Here is a 10675-nt window from a genome sequence, read left to right on the forward strand (position 1 = left end):
GTTTGTTTTTGACAATATCTAATTAAGATCGTAATAATTGCTTCCCATTACCCGCGGCTCATACCCCTGTAAACGACATTGCCTGGGCGGCTACGCCCGGCCACTCGATGTGTTGTGAACTGGCAGACATCGTACATGTACGGGAGGGGTTACGGCGGGCCGGCTCAAACCCGTCACCGTGTATAAACCGCACCCCCGACTTTTGCTTCTATCCCGCCGAGAAAAAGGTGCGGTTAATACACCGTTACTTACGGTATATGGATATATACTACTGCGCTTTGGTACTCATATTTCTTATTCTAGACACTTCAAATTTAAAAATTTCCCTACACATATGTGTATTCAATAAATAATAATGGATCCTATTCTCTGAAAAAAAATGATTTAAATGCCAACAATCACAAATGAAATACTATAATCAAACCTTTTTCATAACCGATGATGGAATCTTGTTGATCTTTGCTGTGAGTAGTAAGGCAAAAATTGTCTTCTTTTCACAGACGTAACTGCTGAGGGCGACATTTGCTAGGGTGAGCAGAAGACTGGCTGTCCGATTCCTGCTTTCCTCTTTCGACTCCGTCTCTCCAAAGTCGTCCTGATAAATCAAAATACAAGTAAATTAGCTCAAGCCAAAACTTTTGGAAGCAGAGAAAACTGACCAATTTGGGGAAAATATGGCTTGAAATTTGACTTTTGATGTAATTTGAAAAATGATAAACAAATTTAGGTAGGTTTGTTTAATTTAAAGAAGCAATATGAAACATGTTTACATAAATAAATGCCATAGGCCAATGATGAGTAATGTTAATATAAATAAATGGAGTTGCAATAAACACTAATTTTATGAGATATTATTTATACATAGTTACAAACAGGGTGATCATTTTATTGGATTCTGTATGATCTCATTTTTCCAAATCATTATGGCAACTGGCATATGATTTGGTTTTGACTTTCTGAGGTAAACGAACATCATTTGCCAAAGAAAGTCAAAACCAAATAAATGCAATGTTAATGTTAGAACATAAAAAGTACATTGGATAATGAATGGTTGACTTACTGATACTTGCATAGCCTCCTCAACAGTCTGATATACCAGATCAAAAGCTTGGTTCTGTGTCTCTGTCTTGTAAGGCTGGGCACCAGATGACTTGAATAAGCTGTAAACATGAATCATGGACATCAGTGGGTATTGTAGACAGTAATTAACAAGTGATAATAAAAAGGATGATCATAATAATGACAGTAATATGAACAATAATCATAACCCCCTCCTCCCAGGGTAGCCACTTCATAGTTTATTGTTTGTTCGTTAGAAGGAAGCTGTCACCTTATCACTGGGAACCAAAAAGGAATTCACAAATAAGTCTTTGTGGTCACAAAGATTACCAGTCATCAGAGCTACCTTATCTCTACATACAAAAAATAAAAGATTTCAGAAGTTTCCAAATGCATAATGCACACTCCGAAGCTATACCAAAACTGAACTGTTATACATGTATCACCAGAAAATATGGGGAAAAAACAAAGAGGATACTCTTACCAGCCAACTGCTGTGGCCATATGCATCCTAATTTCATGGGCATTATCCTGAAGGAGATTGGGAAACAAGGTCACAACCTCTGGCCTATCGTTGGTATCACCATGACCTCTCTCACGACCTTTGGATTTGATCATTGTCCATTGGCTGTCTGGGTCAATTTTAATGAGAGATTCCATGCATAGCGCCATCTGGTGTCTGACTGGAGTAGAGTAGGTTGACTGCAGCTGCCTGCATTGTAAAGATACAATACTAAGTGTTTAAGAGTAAGAACTTCCATTAGTGGAAAAAGTAAAAAAAACACAGAAAAATAGATACAAAATAAATGAGCCTATTACAGACAAACATGTATATCAAAGATACAAGTCACACATCAATAAAGAATAAACACCATCTTAACTATAGATGTAATTCTCTTCAGAAAATAAACTTGAAATGAATCATTGTAATGTTATCAATAAAGTTTAAACAATGAAAATTAATTGGCATGCTATAAATGGTGATTTTTTTTTTTACCTGATTGCTAAGAAAGCATGAATGATTGTAAGCAAGCAACCAGAGGACCGACGGCTTAATGTCCTCTCCGAAGGACCTGGTACTGAGGATTCAATGCCTTACCAAAGGGCACTAGCGCACCAAGTGGGAATCGAACCCGGTTCATTGGAATACGAATCCCCCGCTCTACCGACTGAGCTATCGCGCCTCCTCAATAAATACATTAAAAATTGAACAAATTTTTGGTGTTTGAATAATGAATTCTTAATGTTACCTACCAGAAAGCAGCGAGGAGTAGAAGAGCAACATCTCTGGATTCTTTGACATCAGATGATACCATCCCATCATCATTTTGTGTTGCTAGGTGAGGAGTTATAGTCCTCAGGAAAGTCAATGCTTCTATGCATACCTCCTGAACCTTACGATTCACCGATACCAGCTCTCTATAACACAAATGTGAAAAATAACAGTGTTTGAAGTTTGCATGGTGGTAAAGAGATGTTTAGGTTCACTTTGTCATTAGTCTTGAAATGGACTGATGGGGTGGTGATATGAAGAGAAGTTGATGAGAAATAATAACTAGAGAGAATTGAGTGGGAATTGAATAATATCCCACTTTTATATAGTGCTTAAAAATCAAAATGATGTCTCTAAGCGCTATACAGATATGCTACCCCGGCCATCAGATCCTGGAGTGACTCATACAATGTATGCCCTTTCTCCACTCCCTGGGGAGCATTCCAACAAGAGTTCCAAGACTCAATTGCTAGGCATACTAATGGGTAACCATTTAACACCTGGGAGGATAGTGGCAAAGAGTGGATTGACAACTTGCTAGAGGACATTAGGCGGTGTTTGAATTTGAACACATGACCCTCTGATTACAAGGCAAGAGTCAGAACTACTACACCCCAATGAGAAAGTGATGGATGAGAGGGTAGAGGTTTCCATGATTTTACCTTGTTTGAAGGAAACGGGACAGACAGACAGACAACACAAAAACATACTCAGTCATCAGGAAACCACCTACAGTGAACGGAGGCAGAGGCAGGAATAATTATACTAACCTCCAAACCAGTAGAATTGAATTGAGCTCATCATCTGGAATCTGATTACCCTTTTCTCTCAGACTGGAAGCTACAGCAAAGAACTAATGGTAGTTATGAAGTAAAAAAAAAGGAAAATATAATGATGGATATATCCTTAAAACATGTACATCTGGCCACTACATGTGGGATCTTCTCTAATTATTTGTCTCTGAATTGTACTTCATATAAAAAAGGGTAATGCTCTATAATTGTTACTGCTTGAGTAATCCGTACAGCAAACTAAAATGGAAGAAATGTTGAAGTTGGATATAAAAAAAGGCTTAATATTTTATTGACTTGCCAAGAAGCAAGTTAAAAAGATCTCACCTGAAATATTACCAATCATTCACATATTCAAGGTTAGGAAAACTAGGTACAATTTCAAATATGAATTTTAAAATACACATATTCAACCCATTGTATACAAGTTTTGTTTTCACTATTTTACATTTTACATCCGACGGTAACCAGTTAAACCAGTTTTTAAAAAAATGCAATAGGGTAACATCAAGATAATGATGGTATTTTTTAACAGAATTGTTACTGGGGAAAATGAATCAGTAAAAATTCACAAAAAGAGTTGTAAAATTGGAATTTCTTATCTAATAGACAAATGATTTTACATCCTCTTGAAAGTGATAGTCATTTCTTTGAATGAAATTCAATTGGGTTCTCTAAATAATGAATATTATCATGATGACTACAGGTACATAATATTGGAATACCCATAGGCTTTGTAGAGGGATCATGCAGTCCCAGTAAGCAACAGGTTTACAAACTCACCAACTGTACATAATAAGGACTTGTCATATCCACATTCTGCAAGAATAAAGAATGAAATATGTCATAAATAAACAATAGATTGTACAATGCTGGAATAAATGCAAGATTAATTCGTCATTAGTTACACATAAACTTTAGAAAGCAAAAAGATAATTTTTAAGCACAGATCAAAGATCATTTCAAACAAAAAGGGTTTTAGTTTTAATCATTGATTCTTTATTGTACTTGATCTTTTGCCTGCCTAATAACTGTTTTCCTTTCTGTTAAAACTTAGGAAATGTCCTGTCATGGATCGTCCCTCCCTCCCGTGCTTTTCCCCTTCAGTGTCACTTTCATAATGCACATTTTGGGGTCAGAAAATTAAGTTCTGCAGGAAATTCCATTACTTTTTGTTCTCCCCCGATTCTGTGAAATCTTCCCGTTTTCCATACTACGGAAAATTTGAGACTTTTAATTAACCAATTAACACTTGATTTGATTTCAGCCAGATCTTGTGCCCTTATCTTTACAGGACTTTTGTTGTGACCCCAAAAAGAAGAAGTATAACATAGGACATGTTTACCATAGACCATAACCCTAGTTATCACAAGCACAGGGACAAATGGGTTAAATCTAATTTTTTCTTCATCATTTTAGAATATTGTTTCAATAAAATCACATGCACATGAGAAAAATGCATTTTTATACTCAGATTCAGCAAGAACATCTAGACATTCCACTTGACTTCTTGGTGAATTAAACTGATATTAAATCTTTTTACCTCTTCATCATCAAACAGCTTGAGCAATCTCTGTGTGACTGTATTCCTATTGACTCTGAGATCACCGGTCACCTGATCACTGGTGTCACATGACCAGCACCATGATGATAGGATCCTAGCACAGGAGATGGCTAGTTGTTCATCATGCGGGAGAGAGTCAAGGGACAGCATGCTATGCGTTCCTGAAAGTTCAAAGTAAGAATTGACGGATAACCCTCATTTAAGACAGAAACCCCTAAACCCCTCATTTTAAGACTGAACCCTGGGGAGCATAAAGGACTTGTCAGACATTTTATAGGACAAGTCCTGTTTTGAATTGCCCAAATTCGTGCAATTCAAAATGTATTTCAGCCAGAAAAACATTTATAGACGAGATAAAACGCAAAAGAGACATGGTCGTTTTTCTGACTGTGCGATGAGATGGTAAACAATGCCCTTTGTGGAACATGTTACTAAATGCCTTTGAAAATATGTTATGTTAATGGAATTCGTAACACGTTTCTAACTGAAAAGTTGGTGAACAACAGCCATAGTCTCACCTATCATGGAATCTTCTCTTGACTTGTGTCTCTTCTTCTCTGACCTGCTACTACTGCTAACATGAGATGAGATAGTAGTCACTTCACCAAAGTCATCATCTAGTTCACTCTGGGTCTGTGTGCTGGGGAACTCATCGTCAGACCCTAGCTCCATGAAATCACCAAAGGGGTCGTGACCGTTGACCTTTGATTCATGCTTCTGACTTGACCCCTTCGAGTGAAATAATGAGAGAACAAGGAATGAACATTATACCTGCAGACCTGCCTGGTTTTATGACCAGAGAAAGGGTCACATGAAGAAGAACTCAATGAAGTACTCATACATGTAAATCATTCACCAAGGAGATATGTTTAATTTCTTTATTTAATATAATAAACTTCAACTAGTAATTTCTGAAATAATGGCACACTTTGATACATGCTGACCATCATTACATCCAGCAAGTTTAAGAGTAACCATTCTGCAATTGTCTATTGTATGAGAATTGTTTATTTGACCATACATTGTTTACATAGCTACATTAAAAAGTTTGGGTTCAAATGATTAACTTGCTACTGGGATTAAAAACAACCACAAAAGTAGGTATACACTCTATCTGACATTGATGTAAGTGAAACTTGTTTTTGTTCCTGATAGTCTAAGAGAACAGTACAATTTATAAAAGACATGAAAGGAAAGATATTTTACCCTTTTGTGTAGGATGTATAAAAGGGTGTCAAGTAACTCAGGAGGTGTGCTTAATCTGACAAGGTTTGCCATGAATTGACCTGCCTCCCCCTGCTGTCCAGATGGGCTAGTATAGAGGGGTAACAGCACCGAGCAGAGAGACATGAGGGAGTGTGCTCTACTGATAGAACTGTCTGGTGTGAGATCTGACTGGATGGCAAGCTCCTTGAAACCAGCTGTGAATCTCCTCAGAAGAATCTAGAAGATATAATTAGTTTAAGACAAATATCTCATTTATTTAACAAAAAAATGAATAAAGAACTCATAAAGCACTTTATGAAATTGGGACATCCTCTAAAAGCCATTTCAAAAGAGGAAAATATCATTATACAGAGTGTAATATGCAGATCTGCTAACAAATAGAAAAGAATATTCTATCCTCCAAATTTGGCATTTTTCATCCAAATTTGCATTATCTCAATTGTTCCTATTTCTATTTAAAAAAAAATCATAATTCATTGACTGTTCTCATGCGGCGCAAATACATGCCTATTCAGCTCTACAAAAAAAAATATCTTAAAATTCATATTTTATTGTTCGAAATAGACACCAGAAATGAAATACTCCAAAAATTTGTTTTTCCCAATTGTCGTGGGCCCGGCAGCCGCTGTGCAGCACCAGATTGATGAGGCTCTATCCCTTTAATTGTTAAACGCCAAACAGGGTAGCAGCAACTCCATTCTTTTAACGTCTTTTGGTCTGACGCAGCCGGGGTTTGAACCCCCGACCTCCCGGTTGTGAGATGGACGCTCTACCAACTGAGCCAACACACCAGTCTACAAGATGCAGTATGGTCTACTTCTATGACTGTACTAGATTCCACATTGTTTCAGTGCTTGTATGCATGTTAACATACAATATTATGTGTATTCATATGATAGTAGCTTTTCTTATTTTCCTCTTTTCAGCCCTGAATTTGTACTATCATATTCCTGTCATATTTTTATAATACTAATTTCTCGTTTTCCACAATGGTTTAGCTCAGAACAAGTAGCATTTATAGAAGAATATCCTTCTTAGGTTGAACTGTACCTTGATATGTTTCTTGATGGGTCCTTCCATTGCCTCTCTCGCTGTTTTCTCACAGTATGTGATAGTTCTTTCCAAGACTCTAGACAATGTACAAGCTAGCTGTCCTAACATCTCACAGTGATCCACCTAAACAACAAATAAAACAAAGAATAGAAATCGCACCAATAGGGTTGATGACATAGTAGCAACTAATTTGCGAATGAATTTATGTGCATTGTTTCAATTAAACATTAGAAACATCATCAGCAGCATCAGCGTATGGACTGCTTTATCACTTTGTTGGATTCTTTTCCTTGATGGCTCTCTTCCATACTGTCTTGCCATTTAGGTCCATGTGGGTAGTGTTTGACACTTATCTGTCATATTTGATACCCCCTAGTTTGTGAGGTCTCCCACTGATGACCTTAACCATACTTTCAGGGAAATAAATGCTAAAGTAATACGAAATGTCACTATATTTTGCTATTGCGAACCTGCAAGCTTCAAGTTATAAGGCCATTGTCTCACAAATGCATCGTTGGAGCATGTACCATTAAACTTGTAGAAAAAATAGTGTATATATGTCTTGAATATCAATGAACTTTCATGTCATTCTTCATTTACATTAATACACTGTGAAAACAAAAATTTCTTCTCCATACCTCAGTCTATGATAAAAAAATAAGATCAAACCGCACTGTACTTTCTTCCTACTCACCTCCTTGCATTGTGAGTCAGTTGCGAGTTTCACCACATGTCCCAACCTCTCCAGAACACTCTGGACAACCATCATGATCACCACTCCCTCCGTTGGGGGCGCTCTTGATGTTTCGTGCCTGAGAGCATTTGCCTGAGAGTCCTTTGTAAGTGGAATGTGGAAGGAAGCTCTGAGGTACAGTTCCTCTATGAAGGCCAATCGAGAGGTTCGGCTTGCAGTGCTTGGCGGAGCAGGAAGCAAAGTGTTACACTGCCCTCTGCAGTTCTTTGTGAATAAGACTGTCAGGAGACTGGCCAGTATGTCCCTTGGAACACTGTTCATGAAGGCAGATGAAAAAAATCCATATTTTATTGATTAAAATAGAAATCAGAAATAGAAATACTCTGAAAATTCTTTTTGTGCAATTGATCATGGGATTGGCAGCCACTGTGCAGTGCCAGATCAACATTGCTCTATCTACTTGTTAAACGCCAACAGGGTAGAAGCAACTCCCATCTTTTAATGTCTTTTGGTCTGACATGCCTGGGGCTTGAACTCCTGGCCTACCAATGGACCAACACAGTGGTTTAGATATACTGGACAGTAATTACAAATAAACATTGCTAAATAATATGAATGTATCCCCTCGCACTGTCTGTCATCCCTCTCCCCCCTTCCAAATCACCCCTCCTACACCCCCTACCATTTCATCTTCTTCCTTCATCTTCTTCGTCATCACAGTCAACACTTGGAGCAAAGTCACTACACAATTCATGAAGTTGGGTTGTTGCTTGATTCATAAAGTTAAAATAATCAAATTCCGAATGACCTTGTACAAAATTGTTTGATGAAGCTGATTCTAGTCACCTACATATAAATTTTTAATCAATTTTGATGACATAGAGTAACTAAATGCATTACCTTTTCAATATTTGTGGTGTGATGGCTAGTCTTTCTCCAGCATCTTCTACTTCTTCAGCAGGCAAGATCCAATTGAGTAGCTGGTGTCTGAGTGGATACTGACCCTTCTGAAAACCTGTCAAAGAGGCTAGCAAACCAACTTGGCAGACATGGTTCTCAGGAATAGGGTAAGATGTCATCAAGGTCAACAAGAAGGTAACGGAACACCTACAAGGAAAATGAGATAAACAGATCGGAACAAAGCTTCTTTGAAGAATATCACTGGTAATAAAACAGAAACATATTTTTTTACAGTTAATTATTGGGGCGAAGTTTATAAGTAAGGAATATTTGGCATTTATTTGATGTTAGTAGTAATGGTTCTGGATCTTGGAAAAAATAATGTGCAGAAGGTGTAGAAAATCTATTAAAAAATCGAACATAATATGCTCCATCACACAGAATATTGGGATAAACTGCTACATAGTGATTGGATCACCAATTAAAATCATTGTTGCATGCATTTTTTCATTACTGACCAGGGGGCCATTTCATAAAGCTGTTCGTAAGTTAAGAGCGACTTTAAGAACGACTGGTGATCCTTTCTTGTGGTAAATAGTGTATTCATTGGGGATGGTTTGGCACGTAAGAAAGGTTCACCATTCGTTCTTAAAGTCGCTCCTAACTTACGAACATCTTTATGAAACACCCACCAGGATTTGTTATTCATAGCCAACCTCATCATAACATAGTACTGACTGATATTGAGAGGGATCTATTTAGGTAAAATACAAAAACTATTATTGTGAAGATTTTTTATAGAATGAGGTAAATTTTGACGATAATGATTGCAAGCTTACTCACTTTGAAGGCTGTATAACATCAGGTAGAAAGAGCTTCCATACTTCCTTATCTGGTTTCACAATCCCATGATGCACTATACAGGTCAAAAGGTCAAATCCTTCATCCTCAGCAGAGTGTAGGCAAATAGTTCTATTAAATGAAAAAAATATGAAGTGTGCACTTCAATGTTCTCTGTTCGTATCTACAAAACTCTTATACTATACTTTGAGATCAAACACAAACATAAAAGTCAAATTTATTTTCAAACATGCAACTAATATGATAGGGTCTAATACGGGCTTTAAAATCAACAAATGGGAAACTTTGGTAATCTAGTCTAATAACAGACCCTAACTCGTAAATGGTTGAGCAATTCAAAAAAGTATGTCCAACCCCCTATATGTGGGACCTTCCGAAATTATTTTTCTAGTTTACATGAAAGTTTGTCATCCTCTCAAATGGCTTGAGCAGTTCATGAAGTTTTGTAAGAATGAAGAATATGGGGTCAAAGAGGTTTTAATTTTATAGAATTGCCTGAGATGAATTATAACAGAGACTAAAAATACATGTTAAACTAATAACATAATACATACCTGATAGTTGCACTCCAAACTTTGCCCCATTCTCTGCTAAGCTGATCTTTGGTATGTTGTAGGAACTCTTGCCTTGGCACCTGACTAGCTGCTATACACTGAAGACATCTCAATACATGACTCTGTAACTGCATCCTAGCACACAAAAAATGAAGAAGAAAAAATCTGCAATCTTCAGAGAAAAAACAATATAAAATTTGATGTCAAAGACCGAGACCATTTTTTTTCTTCTTCTAGTGTGATGTACAAAATTTAAAATCAATTGTGAATATTAATTGTATCTTCTCATGTTACTTAGCCTACAGATAAATCTATCAATGAATGGTGATAACCCTTAGCTTGCTTGTCATTCTTTTCTTTTTTTCATTAAGGAAAATGCTGCATTAATTGGGAATAACCCCCCATTTTTTTTTTTTTTGGGGGGGGGGGTAATTTTTTCAAAGTCCCCCTCGCATTTCTTTGTAAATCCTGGATCCATCCTTGCGTTAGCTGTGAACAAACTTCTCAATTTGAGTAAGAAAATAATAACATTATTACACATACCTCTTGCTGTGAGCCTGGAGGTTGTGTAGGGTGGAAACATAGAGGGCATACTCTTCTTCAGGAAGATCTTTGGGATACTTTGTAAGTAAAGCTGCAAGTAACTGTAACCTGAAAAAGGATTCAAAATGACACTGTTAATCGTTTCGTTATAATAAT

The 10675-nt window shown here is 36.9% G+C and overlaps 1 protein-coding gene across 1 annotated transcript in view; it reads right to left on the minus strand.

The window, feature by feature from the left end:
• LOC121413403 (serine-protein kinase ATM-like) overlaps window positions 1–10675 on the minus strand; it is a 61900-nt gene that overhangs the window by 35777 nt on the left and 15448 nt on the right. The window contains exons 12-26 of the mRNA XM_041606207.1: window positions 10520–10627; window positions 9977–10111; window positions 9405–9533; window positions 8562–8768; window positions 7662–7974; window positions 6965–7090; window positions 5894–6130; window positions 5206–5416; window positions 4667–4848; window positions 3907–3942; window positions 3103–3185; window positions 2314–2478; window positions 1544–1771; window positions 1061–1160; window positions 425–595 (exon numbers count right to left, since the gene is read on the minus strand). Of these exons, the coding sequence (XP_041462141.1) occupies window positions 425–595; window positions 1061–1160; window positions 1544–1771; window positions 2314–2478; window positions 3103–3185; window positions 3907–3942; window positions 4667–4848; window positions 5206–5416; window positions 5894–6130; window positions 6965–7090; window positions 7662–7974; window positions 8562–8768; window positions 9405–9533; window positions 9977–10111; window positions 10520–10627 (2431 nt within the window). The remainder of the gene's footprint in view (window positions 1–424; window positions 596–1060; window positions 1161–1543; window positions 1772–2313; window positions 2479–3102; window positions 3186–3906; window positions 3943–4666; window positions 4849–5205; window positions 5417–5893; window positions 6131–6964; window positions 7091–7661; window positions 7975–8561; window positions 8769–9404; window positions 9534–9976; window positions 10112–10519; window positions 10628–10675) is intronic.

The sequence above is a fragment of the Lytechinus variegatus genome, chromosome 4 (genome assembly GCF_018143015.1).
Source record: "Lytechinus variegatus isolate NC3 chromosome 4, Lvar_3.0, whole genome shotgun sequence".
NCBI lineage: Eukaryota > Metazoa > Echinodermata > Echinoidea > Temnopleuroida > Toxopneustidae > Lytechinus > Lytechinus variegatus.